The 19557-nt window shown below is 41.8% G+C and overlaps 2 protein-coding genes across 3 annotated transcripts; both read left to right on the plus strand.

Moving 5' to 3' along the window:
* The first annotated feature begins 6035 nt into the window (after positions 1 to 6035).
* On the plus strand, positions 6036 to 15090 carry LOC125015877 (CTP synthase 1-like). The gene is made up of 18 exons (XM_047597908.1): positions 6036 to 6200; positions 6907 to 7080; positions 7299 to 7469; positions 8057 to 8157; positions 8892 to 9008; positions 9862 to 9945; positions 10098 to 10178; positions 10557 to 10708; positions 10875 to 11007; positions 11154 to 11242; positions 11582 to 11676; positions 12144 to 12206; positions 12343 to 12386; positions 12467 to 12563; positions 12658 to 12713; positions 12875 to 12971; positions 13120 to 13264; positions 13610 to 15090. Exons 2-18 carry the CDS (start codon positions 6915 to 6917, stop codon positions 13677 to 13679), a joined length of 1761 nt encoding a protein of 586 aa, XP_047453864.1. The 5' UTR covers positions 6036 to 6200; positions 6907 to 6914; the 3' UTR covers positions 13680 to 15090.
* A 494-nt stretch (positions 15091 to 15584) lies between these two features.
* rab42b (RAB42, member RAS oncogene family) lies at positions 15585 to 19520 on the plus strand. Of its 2 annotated transcripts, none has more exons than XM_047597916.1 (3): positions 15585 to 15881; positions 16029 to 16251; positions 17132 to 19520. In XM_047597916.1, exons 2-3 carry the CDS (start codon positions 16034 to 16036, stop codon positions 17580 to 17582), a joined length of 669 nt encoding a protein of 222 aa, XP_047453872.1. In that variant the 5' UTR covers positions 15585 to 15881; positions 16029 to 16033; the 3' UTR covers positions 17583 to 19520. The 2 variants fall into 2 exon arrangements, with proteins under 2 accessions (XP_047453872.1, XP_047453871.1); XM_047597915.1 differs by having other exon boundaries at positions 15585 to 15788.
* Positions 19521 to 19557: the final 37 nt, after the last annotated feature.

A 19557-nucleotide genomic window follows, 5' to 3' on the forward strand; every position in this document is an offset into this window, starting at 1 on the left:
CATGTTCCTGCATTCTTTCATACATGTGATCCAAAGTGATGTGTCCTCCAATCAAGTCGTCCATTGTCCTTGCGCTCCTTCATGAAGACTTCTCACAGACTAAGCAGGGTGGGGGGGGGGCAGAAATACTGACAGAGACAGATCCTCTATTGATAAGGACACCAAAATAGAAGTCTTCATTGTACAACACTGTAGCTTCTTTGTGGACACTGGCAACCACACATGAGGTACAGGACAGGAATGGAGACAGAGACTGAGTTATTGTTGGAAAAATAGATTGTTCGTGGAAGAGGGAAAATTGCAGGTTCGTGGTATACTCTCGCAAATGGTAGACATGAGAGGAAAATCAAACACACTGCTGGCCATAAAGATGCAATAGAATATTCCAACAGTGTAAATTCATTCAACCGCTTGTCCTCTCGAGGGTCGTAGGAGGGTGTTGGAGCCTCTCCAAGCTGTCGTCGGGCGAGAGGCGGGTCCACCCTGGTCAGGTCAGTCTATCGCAGGGCCAACACAGAGAGTTTCACTTAACCAGCATGTCTTTGGACAGTGGGAGGAAGCCGGAGTACCCGGAGGACCCTGAAAACTCCACACAGCTGATTAATTCGAACCCAGAAACTTATTGCTGTGAGGCATCGGTGCTAAACGCCACAGCACTGTGCCAGTGTTAATGCTGCTAATATGATTCAGGCATTTGTAGATCAAAGATTAATGCCAGTATTAATATTTTTCCATGAACAAACTGTGTGTAACTTCACAATAAACCTTTGTAAATTAACTATTTTCTGTTCCTTTGCCTTTTTTTTCTTCTGTGCACGAGAAAGGTAAGAAATGTGTAAAATTAACGTCAGAAAATACTTTGTCTGAAAACATCAATAACCTTTAACCTTTCAGTGATGTGAGAATTATGAGCAAAGAGAACAACATTTTGTAACAATTTCAGGAAGTGTCTCGGGGCACCATGAGAAAGGCATTTCTCTATCTAAATGGCCCAACTATACAGTCACAAACTGTTTTGAACTTGATATAATCTGAAGTATCAGCAGCCAGTCACACCTCCCTGGCCTGTAAACGCTCCTGTCACAGCTAAGTGGTGTAAGCAAGCTGAACAGTCTTTGGTGCATGAAGAGGTTGAAATAATTGAATAACTGACTTAGTGATAAAAGGACTGCTTGTTCAGTCCAGGCTAGCATCTGACTTGAGAATGACATGTGGTCTGGAAGTGCTAATGCACATGGTCACAAGGCATCAGGGAGCATCTCTTCCCTGGCTTTGGAATGATTTGTTGTCACGCTTCGTACGGAATGTCCAGGACGGTGTGAATGCCACTACATTTATTTTAGGGAACAACATTTAATATGATACTAAGTTAAGAGAAACAGAGTCTTTGTGAATTGATTTGGAAAAAAAAAACAACCTGAATGGAATCATGGAATCCTCTACGTTAACAGAAGGCTGCTATAGTGACCAAGAGCACATTTATACAACTTCAAGACTGTGGTGGTGAACATTCAGATAGTTTGGGCTGGCTTTGACTTATTGATCTTGTCACCATTCAACAATCAAACAACTCTTAACCCAGCATATAATAAGGGTGCCGGTCAAAGGCCACAACCCTAAGCATCCAGTCTTGTCTGCACATCACACACATTATTTCTAATGGAATACATGGCTTGATTAATGAGCTCCCATGATCTTGTCCTCAATCTCTCTACTGAGAAAACTGTCCTGTTTTGAGGGGGGCTCAGCGCGATGAGAGGCAGGCTTTTTAAAATAATCAATGCCTCTCACTTCCCCTCTCTCATCCTGGGCAGACAGACCTCTCCTGGAGGGGGGTCTAAGGCAGCAGGGAGGAAAAAAACTAAAACAAACAAAAAAAAAAAGTCGTCTGTTTTCACGGAGGCCCAGCCGCTTTGGCTAGGAGACCGAAGTAGGAAGAGTGAGGGTGATGTTAAGTACAGGGTTATGGATGAGAGAGGAAGGATGGAGTATGGTGTGAGAGGCTGGAGGTCAAAGTGAGCAGGAAAAGAAGCAATAGGTGCGAGCGACCACTGAGGCCGCATGCTTGGAGTGGGGTCTGGATTATGGCCGAGGATCATGGGATATGCTGGCGTCCATGTGTGCGCAAAGGCTGCTCACAGATGACAGTGCAGCAGCATACCAGGCACTGATCCAGAATCTCAGCCCCCTTGGGAAGAGTCTCTCTTCCACTCTATTGGATTGTCTCTCTTCCCCTCTCTCTCACAAATCACTCAATTCCAATTTCTCTCTCTCTCCATTTCACTCCCTCTCATCTCTCTATTGTCATCCTTGGTCCCATTTTACCCAATAAACTCTCCCTGTCTCTCCCTCTCTTTCTCAATGCCTTCCTTCACTGGTGCTCATAATCAAATTAGATTTGCTCCAAGCAGTGGGAGGAAAGACTAACTCTCAGCGCAGACACCACAGACAACGCCCTTCAACTGACATTTGTTTTCTCAATAACTTGTGGCTTAGACAGAGAGTGTGGTGGATGTCACACACCCACTGAGGTGTGCACGCACACACACACTCGCCTGTATACACATAGCGTAAACAGAGTATTAAACAGCTTTAGGACAATGGCAACAGACTCGGTGCGGGTTTCTCCGGTGATCTATGAGCTGGATTTCTAAGAGAGACTATTGTTCGCCTTTGGTCTCCTGTTTACAACCACACCTGACCTTGTCGTTGCATGTGTGTCACTGTATAGCTGCTGGGAAATGTGTATGCCATTGCGCGTGTATCCGCTACTAGTGTGGCCTGATGAAATCAGTGACTACCAGGAAATAAATAAAAAACAAGAGAGTGAAGCGTTAATGCACTTTTATTCTTTATTTTACCTGATTTCAAATGAAATAGGTTTTTGTTTTTGGACAGTTGGTGAAAAAATAATCAACAATGTTTCCACAGCACCACTGGGAATTGTTGATGGTATATTTTCCACTAAAAAAATCATTTATTAACATTAATGTAATTAATAAATCATAATGAATTAGTTGTTATTGTTTTGTAATTAATTAACTCCGGTTGCTCACTTAATTCATGGTAATCTGAACATCTTTTTGGACCATTAACTGGACAAAACACAACCTTGAGATTAACCGTAAATCAGACTTTTAATCAGCGAATCATACAAAGACCTTGATGTTTGTAGTTCCCAGTTTTATCATTGTTCTCCGATAAAGATATACATTACATCTTGTCTAGTATCTGATTAAAGTTCTTAGGCGTGTGTTTTTACTCAGCCGCAGTACAGCACTGATCTTCATTATCCATGCTACCCACATGGCTCACCCTTTGCCGCCTCAGCCACTGTTTATCCAGCCCACCAAGCACATGAGCAGCCATAATGACACTAATTGCCCAAGAGCTCACTTTTCCTCTGAGTGGTTGTGTACTGCTTTGTGTCTTAAGAGCCATCTGCGTGCCCATCTTAAATCGATCTGTCTTGCACATTCCAAAACTACAAGAGGACGGGGAAAGGCAGCACTCCCATCCATAAATAATATGTATGGGGTCAGGGGGATGTGGGCTACTGTTTCTGTGTTTCTGTTTGAGCTGGGAGATGGACCTCCCCAATCCACAAGAGGTTTGTGGAGAGTGGAGCAGCTTGTGACATCTGACCTCAGTGTTATCAAGCTTCTCAGGGTGGAGTTGAAGGGAGCATTGCCAACAAACACTGACATTTGACTGTAGTAGACTGTCCTTATTTCTTGCTGTCATTTATGACACTTATCTAATAGTCAGCAGTTTTTTTTCCTATTACTGACTCCATTGACTGTGGAAACAATAAATAAACCATTTCACTGTTTGCATTTCAAATGCAGAATTGATAAGCCAAGCAATGACATACTCTAGTTAGGGGTCTAACTTATGATTATGTTAACATCTGATTGATCAACCATTGGCTCCATTAACCGTTAGAAATATGTGACACATCACAACAATTGAGAGCACCAAATAACATCACCGAAGCGTCTTCCAACTGTCTCAAACCTGCAAATATTGAGTGATAAGCCCAAGAAAGGAAAAATTCAAATAGAAGATTAATTCACTTTTGATTGACTAATCAAATAACCAACACTATAACACATAATAATTTTTTCAAAAGGCTAATTCAGCATTTTGGGAAAACCTCAACTGATGGGTTCTTGTGTCTGCAAATCATAGTTTTTGTGGAGGGTCTTACACACAAGCATAAAACAAAACATTCCCCAGTCAGTACCTTTCCAGCCCGTTCATCATGTGCAGGAGAAACAGAAATGACAAATGTTACAAAACCTTATCCACAAAGGTTTCATCTTCATCTCATCCAACTCTCAATACACAAAACAATATTTTCTCAATGGCAAAGCCATCCGGATGAAAAAAAGCATCTCTTCCCAGCATCCGAGTAGTTAGGATTTTACCTTTTTTATTTGCGTGGAGAATAATTTCCTCTTACCCAGGCGCAGGACCAATGGGCTGTTTGACTAGTGGCTTATTTTTTTTTGCGGTGTGTCCATCTGTTAACTCAATGAGACACCACCACACTCAGCATTGGTTTAATATGTCCAGGCCTTAATGTGAAGAGAACAGTGCCACCCCTCTGCTACAGAGTGAAGTGTAAATCTGGATTCACGCGATAACACCTAGCTTACCTCTCCAAAATGCTATGAAAAATAAATGTATAAAGCTAAAGCTGACTACTGAAACCATTCACATAATTTGTTATAATGTGCACCCCGTGTCAAACTTAAAATTCTGAAATAAGAATCCATTACAAATTTTCACTCAATACTGCAGGAGCAACAAAATAAATGGAAACTTGTCCAGTCAATATCCACATCTCTGCATAAAAAATGGCTTCTTTTGTTCATGGAAGGTGTAAACATGAGTGGCTTTGTAGGCAATCATTAACAAACAAGGATGAGCTGTCACCGCTGACTTTGGCCAGTGTCAGACACATGACCACGTTGCAAAACGTGCCATTGCATGACACCATTTTGTCGTCTGTATCTGGGAACATAATGTGTGACAGTCCGCTACCACCCCGAGAGGTGTTTGGAAAACTGGCAGGTTCAAAGAGGTTGAATTACCTTTGAATAGCCCTCTCTTTCAAAGGTATTTTAAGGCTGTAGGAAGATGAGGGAGGCACAGTACCTCTTCGTGCTGGAGGTTAATGTGTGTCTGTGCTCACTTGTCAGATGTAATTGAAGGGAACATCTTATGAAAATGAGGTGGCAGGGATGAGGTCTTTAATTAGATCAAGATCATGAACAGAAATGAATTAGAATCACCACTCTCATTACCAACAGCAAAACTGGAGCAGCACGGCAGTGAATACATGACGGAAAACTTTAATATCTCGGAGACAGTGTTACAGTGTAAACTCTGAATATTTTTTCAGTGCCTCGCTCAGCCAAATCAGAACATATGACATCTGTGATTTCTCCAGTATTAATCTATGTGTAAGCACTTCCATCACTTTAATTTCCCTCCACATGAGTAATGTTATGCATGTTAAAAGCTCAATTTGGCTGAGGCTTAGTCTGCATAATGCAGCATGGAACATAAATGCCATCTAGTGGTGAAAATTGATTAAAACAAACAAATTACAGAATTACAGATTTTTTTTTACTCATAATAAGGTGTGTTTTATACAGTAATAACTTATAATAAAAATTATATTTCATGAAACCAGCATGGGAAAAAAAAAACGTCCACCCGAGTTAAAGCAGCCCATCATGATTAACTGATGGCGTTTCAGTAATGTTTAGAACAAGTTTTATTTTATTTATTTATTTATTTATTTATTATTACATGACAATGTACGTACTGGCCTTAAGGCGCTTTATAAATATCATGACCTGGATTTCAAAAGAGAGATTTTCGCCCTAAGTAAGGACTGTCAGGGAAAGGTTCTCCGTAACCTAGCGTTGAATCCAGGCTCCTGATTGGTGAATTCTGTGGGAGCGGCCCAAACTCTGCCTGTCAGGTAAAACTGAGGGCATCATTCATCCCTAATGCTCAAGGAAGGAAACGTGCTGTACAGTTTGGGAAGTGGAGCAGGCGGTTTCTCCCACACGTGTTTGCGCGGTAGCAGCTACAAGGTGGGGTGTAATGCTCCATGAATAGAAGAAAGCTCGCAGGATAAACTTCAACTGTGAAGACATTACTTGACGCCTGTTAGCTGTTCGGTAAGTTTGTATAATTTCGCAGTGAGTCAGTTAATTGCTAAAAATGCTGCTAAGTTAGTCATTGTTGTCAAATTCGGGTACGGCTAGCTAGCCGACCAAGCTGTGGGTTGTAACTGTGTCACATTCGCCTCGCTGTTTGTTTCTGTACTAAATAAAGTCATTAAAATCTATAGGTAGCCGTGACAGCAGTTAAAAGGCAAGTGAGCGTTATCGAAGTTAAGCTAGGTCAGACTCTGTTTTTAATTATGTCCTTAACGTTCCTCTTATGATAATTACTCTGCATGTGAACGACAACCGAATAACCCCGAAGCCACACAGCTGCCTCTAATTTACCTCTCCGTTTATAGCATGCACCGTTCTTCCCGCCATCACATTTCTATGGCGCGTTTTTCGGCAGACGTGCGTCGTTAGTGTATGTGAGCAGCTGTAAACACACCTCTAGTTTAGGCGGTAAGCACTTTTGCAGGATGCGCACATTCACTGTCACCCTGCGACGCACGTCTGGGTAGAGGGGAAAACATGGATGTGAACTACTGAATCAGCTCCTTCACATGAAGTCTTTTTATTTTTTTAAGTAACCCTCCTAATGGCTTCAGTGACTCAGCTCTACGTCTCCCACGTGATGGAGCAGGTTGACCTGGGCACGTGCTCTGGAAACCTATCCTCCGGGTTATTGGCTGAATTCTCGTGTGTGTTTCGTCTTCAGATGCCACTATGAAGTACATCCTGGTCACAGGTGGTGTTATATCCGGTATTGGCAAGGGCATCATTGCTAGCAGTGTTGGTACCATCCTGAAGTCCTGCGGTCTTCGTGTCACAGCCATCAAAATTGATCCATATATCAATATTGATGCTGGAACTTTTTCGCCTTATGAACACGGTGAGTATTTCACTGCGCCCTCTGATGATTTTTATTGTCTGTGATCATCTTTTATTTGATTATGCACTGATGTGGAGTCTCACAGTCAATATTTGAAAAGCGTGGGAGCACTGAAATTAGATTGGTGCTAGATTGTTTGCTGTGCCAGAGTTTCTACTAGTTTTGGATCAACAGCTACACTAATGCTCTAAAGGATGTTTTGTCTCTGTGCTTTCCAGGTGAAGTGTTTGTTCTAGATGATGGCGGTGAGGTAGATCTAGACCTGGGAAACTACGAGCGTTTTTTAGACATCCGCCTTACCAAAGACAACAACCTTACCACGGGAAAGATCTACCAGTCGGTAATCAACAAGGAGAGGAGAGGAGACTACCTGGGCAAGACGGTACAAGGTTAGATATTGTAGTACATGTGCCAGTGTTGACCGACTGTGGCCCTGTGCGGACCTTGCATCTGTCCTGGAGAATCTGAGCACAAGTGACGAACGTTAACTATAGTTGTGAACACATCCAGGGCGCTTTGAGATCGCAATTCAGGAGACGTGATTTCTAACCACATTTGGTCTGGGTCACGTTGTTTCCACATTCCTTTGGTATTCTGAACGCATTGTGGCCTGAGTCGCATTAACAGGGGTTCTGAAACAGCAGCAGTGATCAATTTAAAGACGGCCACTGTTAAGATATTCGACTGCACCACAAATAATGACATCAGACTGGAGACGCTGGCTACTTGCGCCCACATTGGCCAGGTTGGATGTTAATGCAAGGTCTGAACAGGGCCTGTGATGATGCCTCACATCGCCTGTGTCTCTTTGAAACAGGTGCACTTCTGCACACCACAAAGAAACAAACATTTTTTTTTGAATTGTCTACAAATGTAACATGTCATAACATGCACACAAAAACTTTTGTGTCTTGCGTGTGCAACTGAATCCTTTCATAGCTTCCTTTTCATTTTGATCGTTACTATGTTTTTTCAGTGGTACCGCACATCACAGATGCCATCCAGGAGTGGGTAATGAAGCAGGCTAGAGTTTCAGTAGATGAGGACGGTGTGGAGCCTCAAATTTGTGTGATAGAGGTAAGATGTCCTCAGCTGGGGGTGGGGAGATTTAGTTTGACGAAATACTGAACACTGTCTTTGTGAAGCCAGAGGTGTCACATTTAAGCTCCATGGGCCACTCTTGAATGATTTGTGAAGAGAAAGTTGTTTCATATTGAGTTAGAGAAATAAAGGATGTTTTCGATTAGAATTGAAACCAAGCATTTTGCCTGGAGCAATATAAAATATTGGCACCGTTCTTCAAGAGCTATGAGAAATCAGTGAACCAGCGCAAATGTGTGTGTCAGTGAAGCAGAGAAACGAACGTCATTTTGAAGAACTGAAAAATCAAGGGCTTAAAATGGATTTGTTGAGGAGAGACTGTAAACTATCCTCTAACACTTACTCTGTTTCCAGCCCTTAGGAAGAAAGCATACAGTGTTTTATTTAGCAAAATAATATAAAAGCATTAAATCTAAGTGGTATAAATCCAGTGTTTGTTTTACGATGTGTACTGAAAAATTATTTGGTCCTAAATAAATTTGCGGCTGAAAAGAATGGAGTACTCATAAACCAAGTGAAATTATTATGCTGCCTGCAGCAGTTCACTGCATATGGCATACTTCAAACCTGCTCTGACAGTATTATGGGCTCAGAGCTGCTGAAAACATTCTGTTCTTTCCCAGCCTGTCAGCCCATGTAAGGTACTAAGAATCAACTTGTGTGTTTATACACGCTGCATTGTGTTTTTACCTGATGTTTTCTGTCAACAGCTGGGTGGAACAGTAGGGGACATCGAGAGCATGCCTTTCATTGAGGCCTTCAGACAGTTTCAGTTCAAGGTTAAGAAAGAAAACTTCTGCAACATCCATGTCAGCTTGATACCACAGGTATGATTTGCTTTATAACACTCACAGAACACGCCTTCATCTTCAGGAAAAGGAGTTCATTCTAAAACTTTGTTCATTCTTCCCCTGGTGAAAGCACTGTGCACACCTGTGCTCTAGTGCAGTTGTTTTCAAAGTGTGACGCACGGCTCCCAGCACTGCAACACAGAACATAGAATGTGGAAGAAGACATCGGTGTAGATGGTGTGTAGGAGGCTGAAGGTGCAAGTCAGGTTATGCCAGAGTCTGTGACTAGCCCATAGCTATGCTGCACCTACTGCTCAGAAATGTTGTGCAACTATAAACCGAGCTTAAAGCTAGATCCAATCTTGTTTCCTGGATCTTAATCGTGGTTCTCTACCCTACATAGCTTGACATGCTCATCTGCATAAATGTAACTAGTGGTTGCAGCGAGGCAGACTGCACCCGCTGTGATTGTTCAGATTAGCATTTCCTTGTCTACGTCTCTGGATGGCTGGACAAGCATAAAAGATTTACACTCCTTCTGCTTCCTACACATAATCTCTTCAAACATCTTCTCTCTTCTGTGCCTTAGAGTAATTTCAGTAAAAGCTCCAATCACCACTGTACACAGAGAAACGGTTGATATGCAAACTAGTATTTCCAGGGAGTAATTACAGAACCATATCAACACACCAATAAAAAATTCTTACAACTGCATGGGCCAACTCTGTAGTCTCGCAGTCACTAATGTTATTTTTTTTTTTCATAATTGTTATTTAATTCAGTTTTCTTTTATTATCTTTCTGAAGGAAAGCACGGTAAAAAATGTGTATGACTGGCTTTGTACAGATGTGTAAGTGCTTCAGATTTTATGAGAATCTTTTGTTCTCAGCCAAGTGCCACAGGCGAGCAGAAATCCAAACCGACCCAGAACAGCGTCCGGGAGCTCAGAGGGCTGGGCTTGTCTCCAGACTTGGTGAGTCAGGTGACAGATGGTGCTCAAACTGGGCATCCTCCTTTACATTTAGATCAATAATCCTGAGTTTATCTTGTCATGTAGACAACCAAATGAACTATGCATGTCTTTAAATACAAACCCATTTACTAATATATACCTTTCTATGCCAGATTATGTGCCGGTGTACAACGCCCCTGCAAACATCTGTCAAGGAGAAGATCTCCATGTTTTGTCATGTGGAGCCGACACAGGTGGAGTAACACAACTTTGTCCCAGTGAACAAACTCGCCTCAGGCTGTGTGTAGGACAGGCTGTTATTATGTCAGCTATGAACTAGTGAATGTTAAGTCTTGGCTCACATGTGCAGGTTTGCTTCTTTTGTTGTATCTTAAAATACTGTATAAGAGAATTAAATTACATAAAAGAATAACTTCATTCGCTCTTGTTATTGTATAGGATGGAGCATTATTTGGTTATTTTTGAACATGTGTGCCACAATTTGGCAAATGTTTTAAAGTTAAATCATCATAAAATTACAGAAATAGCTGCCAATTCTAGTCATATTTTACATTATAAGTAATGCTATAACGGGAGTAAAAATAATAATAATAATTTTGAACTCTTTGCAGGTGATCTGTGTCCATGATGTATCCTGCATTTATAGAGTTCCCCTGCTGCTGGAGAACCAGGGTGTTGTGAACTACTTCTCTGATCGGCTCAACCTGTCTATCGGGCTGAGACCCAGAAAGCTGCTGTCAAAGTGGAAAGAGATGGCTGACAGGTGTGGAAGTTTGTCTTAGCTGTTTGTTTGTCTCAGATTTTTGTCTTGCTCATGGGGTGTGAGGAACTGGGTGCAAGTTCTACAGCTTTCCACTGTAGAGCAGTCAGCTGTAATCACTGGATCTCCTCTGGGAAATGAATTACACGAATCATCCTTGTCTTTTCAGATCGGACCGTTTCTTGGAACATGTGTCCATAGCCCTGGTGGGAAAATACACCAAGTTATCTGACTCCTACGCGTCCGTTATTAAGTCTCTAGAGCACTCAGCCCTCGCCATTAATCACAAACTTGAGGTCAAGGTATGGATTTTTTTCCTCACTGTTTTATTATTCGTGCTTGGACTGTTGTCACAAAAATCTAGTCAGACTATGCCTGTATGCAGTCGTTAGCCCTGTAGTCTAACGTTGACTGATCTCTTTCCAAATGATATTGTTTGTTGTTACAGTACATAGACTCATCAGACTTGGAGGCTGGCACTCTGAAAGATGAGCCAGTGAAATATCACGAGGCCTGGCAAAAACTCTGCAGTGCTCAGTGAGTAGACACAGCCTGTGCCAGTATTCTCATTTCATATTGTGAATAATCAGCAATATTGTGTTTTACACTGATGTTATGGGACTGTCATTTATACCTCATGATAGCTGTAATATTGGAAAATAGTTTGTGGGTCCTGTAGGTGTTTTCAAACAAGCAGTAAAAGAAAACTGTTACCAGCTCAGCTCATGATTTTAGATCATAGTCACCAGTGTGTCCTAATTCAATTTTAGCAGTTCTCTCAAATAACATGAATTTTCATTAACTGTGTTTGTAAAATGACTTGCATTATAAGTGAACTGAGGCCTGACAGTCTCTACTTTCCTCTCCTTTCAACAGTGGCGTTTTGGTACCAGGAGGTTTTGGTGTAAGAGGGACAGAAGGCAAGATGCTGGCTATCAAATGGGCAAGGACGCAAAATAAGCCGTTCCTGGGTAAGAGATTAAACGGAGGATTTGTAGCTTAAAACAATTATAGCTACAATTGCCGTGCATTTAAAAGGAGTTGCTGCTTTGAACCGTAGATTGAAAGCCACAACAATGGCTGAGATGATTTAAGATCAGAGACCTGAATATATTTCCACACCCAGTTACTTTCCGCTTTATGTTTTCACCTTGTTGAGAACCATTTGTCCTCCTTTTGACATTGCTGCACCATTATCCTAAACTTCTTATTGCACCCACTCACTGCTTCTAATGTGCATTAATGAAATGTCCAGAGAGTGAAGGCAAATGCATTTTATAAACACTGTATAATTATGTGCTAATATAATATAGCCGTTTTTTAATAATATAGCTGTGTTAGTCATGAAAGTGATTTGAAGATCTTGTTCAGGCTTTAATTATGAATCCTCACAATAGCTCTCATTATGCAAGAATCCTGCTGGTCTTGTTTTGTGCAGGGGTATGCTTGGGCATGCAGCTGGCAGTGTGCGAGTTTGCCCGGAACGTACTCGGCTGGGAAGGTAAGTAATTGTGTAGGTTTGATAAGAACACTGCTAAGAAACATTTGGTTCTTGTGGTTTCTAATTTAATGATAAAATAACTGACACCGTTGGGAGGTTGGTTGGAGCTTAGATCAGTTTTGTTTATCTGTTTCAGATGCCAACTCTACGGAATTTAATCCAGAGTCCAAATACCCTGTGGTAGGTAATCTTTTTCTTCCACCATGCTCAGGTTACTTCAAACCAGCAGTGTGGCTTAACACCCTGTTTGATCTTGACAGGTGATTGACATGCCAGAGCACAACCCAGGGCAGATGGGTGGAACTATGAGGTTGGGGAAGAGGCGGACCATTTTCAAATCCAGCCCCAGTGTACTGAGTATGTGTCTTCCTGAAACAAAGCGAGAGAGCATGGCCCACTTTTTGTCTTTCCAAACATAACGTTTGGGATAACTGATGCCTCGTTGTTGCAGGGAAACTGTACGGAGGTGTGGAATATGTTGAAGAGAGGCACAGACACAGATTTGAGGTATAGATTATAACACTTTTGGTCTGAGTGCACGGAACATTGAAAATGTTTTATCAATGAAGCCTTTATTATTCAGGATAACCATACTTTAACAGACTTTACAATGTACTATTCAGCAAATACACTTTTTATTTCTCATGTCATGTACCATTGTATCTCAGGTCAATCCAGAGCTGAAGCACCACTTTGAAAAAAAGGGATTTCGGTTTGTTGGCCAGGATGTGGAAGGAGAGAGGATGGAGGTCATTGAACTGGACGGTGAGTGGGAGGTTTTGATGAGATCACGTGTCCATGTGCTGCTGTTAATAAATACAACTCTTACACATGCTGTGTCATGGTGAATGAGGCCTCATGTCATAGAGGCCAAACCCCTGTACTAAGGACTCCACTCCTTTATTTGTTTCAGATCATTGTTACTTTGTTGGAGTGCAGTACCATCCAGAGTTCACCTCCAGACCCATCAAACCTTCTCCTCCGTACTTTGGTCTCCTGTTGGCTGCGGCAGGAAAGCTCCCAGGCTACCTAGCCAAGGGCTGTCGTCTTTCTCCACGGTAAACTGCAGCACAGCAATCACTTATTGAAGAAAGCTCAAATGAGTCTGATTTCATTAGCTTCATTTGTTCTCTGAAGGTCACAAAACACTTGGACTGACGTTTTAACACTTACTATGTTCAGTATGTAAAGTTATATTATTATATATTATTAATGTTGACAGGTTTAAATCTAGATTAACATAAATAACGCAAAATGAAAATTAAAGTAAACATAAACTGAAAATTACATATTCTACTAAACAAAAGGAGCGGAAGGAAGTACAGACTTAAAGTAAAGGAACTGTAATTACTTTGGCCATGTTACTGTAGTGTCACCTAAAAACAATCACTGTTTTATTTCAGGGACACTTACAGCGACTGCAGCGGTAGCAGCTCTCCTGAAGTGGACATCTCTGACTTCCCCTCTTTCTAGGTGTTTACTACAGTGTCACCCACACGGATAAGTGTTAGGTCTCAAACTGATTTTACAAAACCAAAATGTATATTAAACACTGACCGGTACAATATGTTGGTAACTTGTACTGTAAATATATCTTGTCTTCAGGGATTGTAAAAGGTAAAGGAACTCCATTAACACTTGTGGTGCTGCAATAAGCAAACTGTTGCTGTCTTTTTTTTTTTTTTTTTTTAAGAAAATACCTTCTTTTGAGGGGGAGCTTGATTGAAATGTTTGGCGTAGCGTAGCTGCCCAGGGAATGTTTGTTGAATAAATTAGGAATAGGAAAGTGTTCTTTTGGAAATGCTACTTTGCAGTTGAGCACATAAGCTCATGTCTAACTCAGAAACTTCAGTAACAGAAGTGGTTGGAGTTGCAGTCTGTTTAATTGGATTCTTGTCTTCACATAAGTTCAACCCAATGTATGAAAACAATGCTAAAAGTGCATGCAGTTATTTGTGACATCTCCATTTGCTGCCTTTTTATCAAGGAAATCCATTGTGTTATTTATAAATTAACCCCTTTGAGATGCTTGTCACTGTGTGTTTTACAGCTTTATTTGATGAGTTTCTACTAATTGTTTTAATGCCATTGTTGTTTTTTAATATTTCTTTTTGCATTCAAACGTGGACAGGGAAGATAATGTTTGTGACTGCTACGACATTTCTGCAGTTTCTGCAATGCAGTTCAATGAATAAGGGAAAAGGAAGATTATTTCCTTTTATTTTTTCTCCCATTGCTCTTTGCTACCTTATCTGATCCAGAACAACCTAAATGAATTATGCTGGTGCACGGTCATGTGAGAGTCTGACCCTTGAGTCATCTCTAAGAAAACAACTACGCTGGGCATCTGAAAATTGATACACACGATTTCAGTTTTGTTCTGTGCTGCTTGTATGAATATATGCCCTTGCTTCTGCTTCTCTCCTCTCCTCCTGCTCTTCTGTCCCACCGCCCTCTTTTTACTGACACTAAGCAGCTGGCCCCTCTACAATGAGCTGGACTCTGCTCAAGGTTTCTTCCCGCTAAAAGTGAGTATTTACGTGCTTCCGTTGCCTTAGTGCCTGCTCTGGCCTCTGTAAAGAAGACCAGAGACAATTTAGAGTGAAGCTTTATAAATAAAATTCAATGGATCTGTGAAGGTTTTCAGTCATTCAGGTCACATCTACAAGTTCAGTTTCAGGCTTTTTTGAAAATGTCATTGAATTTTATCTCAGTTTTTGTGGCAGGCATTTACAAATCACAGACCGACTTATGAGTGTGTTTTTTTTTTTTTTTTCGTTTTTTTTTTTTTCTCAGACTTGAATAAAATGCCATTTACTGTTATGGAATTAACTTGTGATGTTGTGAAGGTGCTTCAATAAAAATCTAACTTTCTCATTGCAAACTTGTTTTTTTCTTGTTTTTTGTTAGAGCTGTGAAGCATGCCCCCCCTCTAGTATTTGTGCCAGAGATTTTATACAACTTGCACCTGTGCTGGATTTTAAAATAACCCGTATGTCCCATAAAACCTGTTGTATAAATATTAAGTGCATATCCTGCGTCTTTCCCAGGAGATGTGAAGCTCCATTGTTATTGGCTTCCCTTTTTAGGTGGCAGTGTTTACTGTTCAAACGAGATCACTGGGTTGATAAGAAACTGTGTGGGCAATGAGTTTTCCAACGCTTGTGCTCATTTCTGCATCATGTATGAGCTGGTGACGACCGGAAACTGCAGTTTCCCTCTATTTGATATTAAATACAACCAATGCTTCCTTATAAGCCTCCCTCTTTTTCTCCCTCCCGTATCTGGCCGGCCCCTTCCGTTATAGCCCTCCCCGTGTCCTTGTGCTCTTGCCCCTCCCTTAGTCAAGTAACAACTGGCAAACTTTAGAAGTCCACACCCCTACACAGCCACACTATTGCACATGCAGTAACAGTCAGGATCAGGAGCTCACATGAGATATGTGCTGGGAATGATTCTTTCTTTTTTTCTTCTACCTACCTGCTTTTGGGAAGACTTTGATGAGCCACAATGAGACTGGGAGACACACTTCTGATGCACAGGAGTTTGGGATGACTGCGAACACAGACTGCTTCACTGATTGTGAGATTTATGAGGAGTGGCTACTTGGTGGTTTCTCAACATTTGGAGAACCAGGTGTCGGGAAGCTGGTGTGAGATTGGTGGTCTCTTGAAGGTTCAACCTCTTTCTTATTCTCCAGGCCTTAAGCTTTTCACTACAGTCCTCTTTAACATTTCCAAGTCTTCCCACAGCCTGTTATGTTATGTGTGACCTCCTTCCTCTCTCCTATTATTGTCTTAATCAGTCTTTTCTCCCTGCCAGCAACGATGGACCTAACGCTGTGGCAGTACCAGTTCAGGATCATCATGCTGGGGGACTCCACCGTGGGAAAGTCCTCCCTGCTGAAGCGCTACACTGAGGACTTGTTCCTGGAGACTCTCAACCAGACAGTAGGTGTGGACTTCTATGTCCACTTCCTGGAGGTGGAGCCGGGGATCCGAGTCAAGCTGCAGTTCTGGGACACGGCTGGACAGGAGAGGTTCAGGTGAGGATGACCTCATCGACGAGCTATCTGCTCCCTGCAGTGATAAAGGCTTCTAATCTTTGCATCTTTTTCCTCTTTCTTCTTTTTTTTTAACGCATAGTGACTTGTTCTACAGTAACAACGGTGCCTCTTTGTATAGGACACTAAACTTTATTTAAATGATGAGTATTACAGCAACTTTTTGTGTGCATGCAAATATCCTATACAAATATGGTACTACCGGTTATTCCATTCTGAGGTCTTCACAGATGTTTGCTTTCAGCTGAAACTATATATTTAGTTCCGATCTGTGTACAGAATTCCAGTAACGCTCAGTGCAAGTGGAAAAGGCATTATTTTCCGCGCTCAGCATACTTAATGAAAGACCCAGCAGTAACACATCTCAGTCTTTCTCTAAATTCATTATTTTAATTCTCCAGATGAATGAACTGTAGCAAATTGCAAACTAGGCCTGTTTGTATTTACCTCCGCTCCGCATGGCATTCCTAATCCCCCGACTCAGCCAAAAGCCCGGCTGAATTAGGTGCGTTTTCAATAGAAAGCACACTAATGTAAGTTTTTTTTTGCGCAGGAGGAGTCTCTTTACTCAGGCTTTCTCCCAGTGTAAACATTCGGTGAGTCACGGTGGAACCACATGCCTGTCGATGGTTTCATGATTGGAAAACACAGTTGTTATCAGTGCCTCCGAAAAAGACAGATTTTTCAATCTGCTTATCAGGGAGAGCTCGGCGCATACAGTGCCGCTGGCGTTGCTCAACGAAACGGGAAATAAAGTTGGAGGCAAAGTCTGAAAGTTTCGGGAGGTTTTCATGTGTTGAAATTCAAACAGCGTCCCTCTCTCTTTCCTTTCTCGTTCCCTTTGCCTCACTTCACTCCTCAGGTCAGTGACCCGTTCCTACTACCGCAACTCTGTCGGAGGCCTGCTGGTGTTCGACATGACCAGCAGAGACTCCTTCGATCACATTATAGATTGGCACGCTGAGGTGCGCGAGCGAGTGCAGCCCCATACGGTCCTGTTCGTCCTGGTGGGTCAAAAGAGCGACCGGGACGCCCACGGCGAGCGGGCGGTGAGCCGAGAAGAGGCCGAGAAGCTGGCCGGACAGCTGGGGATGCCCTACGTGGAGGCCTCGGCAAAGACGGGCGAGAACGTGAGGGAGTCCTTCGAGCTGCTCACTCGACGGATCTACCAGGGTCTGCTGAGCGGAGAGGTGGAGCTGCAAGAAGGCTGGGATGGAGTCAAGTGCACGGCCCCGCAATCGCTCCAGTTAAAGAGGGCCAGCATGTCTCAGCCCGGCTCACCTCACAAGGACAACAAGAAGTGCTGCGGTTAAACTGCGGATGGGCGGTGGTCACCTGTGGGTATTTTGTGATACCGTGTCACCAAACGGGTCACCAGAATGTACTGTAATGTTAACCTGGGACCAATCGTGAAAAATCTGAAATGCAGCTTTGCACCTTCGTCATAAAGAGACCAAATGAACCATCAGCATTAGAGGAGACGGATCATTTTGTGACTTTGTACAATAATCTGACATTTCAAATGGGGGTAAAGGCTTCAATGTACAACCGAACACACATGTGTAACTAATATTTGTAGACTTTGATACTTTTGACTGTGTGGTGTAGGATGACTATTAGATTTATTGTTATTTAATGTGCTTCTGAAGCCTGATGACTGCTGATCCTACTCCGGTTACATCATTTCAGTTTCAGTTTTTACGACCAGATTCTTGTAAAAACTACTGACGCTCTTAGCATAACCTTCAGCTGAAAGTGTCCCTGAAGAATTTATAAAGTATAATTAAAACTCTGCAGCCTCAGAAATGCTAGTGAGCGCGTAGACTTGTAATGGCAAAATGTATAGATTTTTGTATTTATAAGACACACGGGTTTCGTACTGTCTTTTGTGAGATGTTTGGCCCACAGTGCGTCAGACTAATGGACTGATGAGATCATTTCTTTCTTTCTCATGTCAGCGGGGACCGGGGTTATAGTGGGGACGGCCAGTAGTCTGTCCTTTTTTATACACTAATTGGTACTAAAGGTGTGATGTCACAACATCGCACAGGGGATAACATCGCATCACATTTTCTCTAATATTGATTTTTGTATTTCAAGGTACACTGGAAAGATAGTCCCTGCAACCTCTAACCCCTAATATATATCTGAGTGGCCAGAGAACAATTAAAGGTTTAACTTTTTTCTTTTCAGGGTTTTTTTTCCCTCTGTAAATGCAATCCTGGCTTCAAAAAGAGCAAATATGATATCTTAGCTACAGCTCGTGTCCACACTAAGGTAACTCGGAAGGGACTGCAAGTAAAGATTAAATTATTTTGAGGGGATGCAACAAAACAGTAGAAGAGTAGAAGCTATTGCACAGCAAGCGTACCCATGCTTTTTTTCTAACAGAAACTGTTTTCAAATAAATCTGTAATTCCAGTCTATGCATCTTGTTCAGCCCATAATTGGCAGCATTTCAGGTACTGGAGGCATTGGCTGGGGTTAAAAACATCACTATGGGCTGTAGGTGAACTAATCATTTCAGCCTGAGCAGTTGTATAGACAAGACTTTGCTGCATTAGCAGTAATTGCACAGCATCCTGTAAGTGAGTGGTTGTTTTCGGGCGCAGCGGTTGAAATTGCCAAATTAAATCAAATCTCTCAGGTGCCGTTGGATATTGTTCTTCTGAAATGTTTTGAGAGGTTTCCATAGTAATTATGGTGCATCTGGCTGGCGAGCAGTCCCCCATGTTTCTGCAACCGCAGTGTAGACAATTTGTGCTAAAAGACATGACAGGCTGTTTACTGCTGTCTCCGTGTATTAGTCTGTGTCTTTGGTTCTCTGAGTATGCAGCAAGTCAACAGTCATCGATTTGAAATGTTTTGCCTCTAGCCAAGCCTTCAAAACTCTGATGTATTCATGCATTGTAAATGACTGTAGTGTTTGTTTCTAGATTGCCTCAGAGTATAAATCATAAATGTGAAAAAACACTGGCCTTCACAAGGAACGAATCACTTTGAGATGAACATTAATAAGTGGTGATTTCTTTGGGATAGTTACAATTTAACTTAAACATGGAAGCATTGACTAATTTATAAGCCAACTTCTCTTTGTTTGATATCGTTTATTTATTAATCTAACACTGAAAAGTCCTGCTGAGACCATTTCTAAGTTTCCAAAATAGACAAAAGTAAAAATAAAGTTTACAATAATGGTTGTGATAATCTGTTAATGTAATAAAACCTATTGCAACAACAATACAAAGAAATCACTGTGTGGCCACTATTTTCTGTTATAAATCTCTA

Source organism: Mugil cephalus, chromosome 11 (assembly GCF_022458985.1).
Source record: "Mugil cephalus isolate CIBA_MC_2020 chromosome 11, CIBA_Mcephalus_1.1, whole genome shotgun sequence".
Taxonomy (NCBI): Eukaryota; Metazoa; Chordata; class Actinopteri; order Mugiliformes; family Mugilidae; genus Mugil; species Mugil cephalus.

Bases quoted from the DNA above. Each gene is read 5' to 3' on its own strand.
- LOC125015877 (XM_047597908.1), top strand. From the start codon at position 6,915: ATGAAGTACATCCTGGTCACAGGTGGTGTTATATCCGGTATTGGCAAG. The intron at 10,179-10,556 runs GTGGAGTAACAC...AACTCTTTGCAG, and splicing joins GTCATGTGGAGCCGACACAG to GTGATCTGTGTCCATGATGT. The intron at 11,243-11,581 runs GTGAGTAGACAC...TCCTTTCAACAG, and splicing joins CAAAAACTCTGCAGTGCTCA to TGGCGTTTTGGTACCAGGAG.
- rab42b (XM_047597915.1), top strand. From the start codon at position 15,707: ATGAGCCACAATGAGACTGGGAGACACACTTCTGATGCACAGGAGTTT. The intron at 15,789-16,028 runs GTGAGATTTATG...TCTCCCTGCCAG, and splicing joins CACAGACTGCTTCACTGATT to CAACGATGGACCTAACGCTG. The intron at 16,252-17,131 runs GTGAGGATGACC...TTCACTCCTCAG, and splicing joins GCTGGACAGGAGAGGTTCAG to GTCAGTGACCCGTTCCTACT.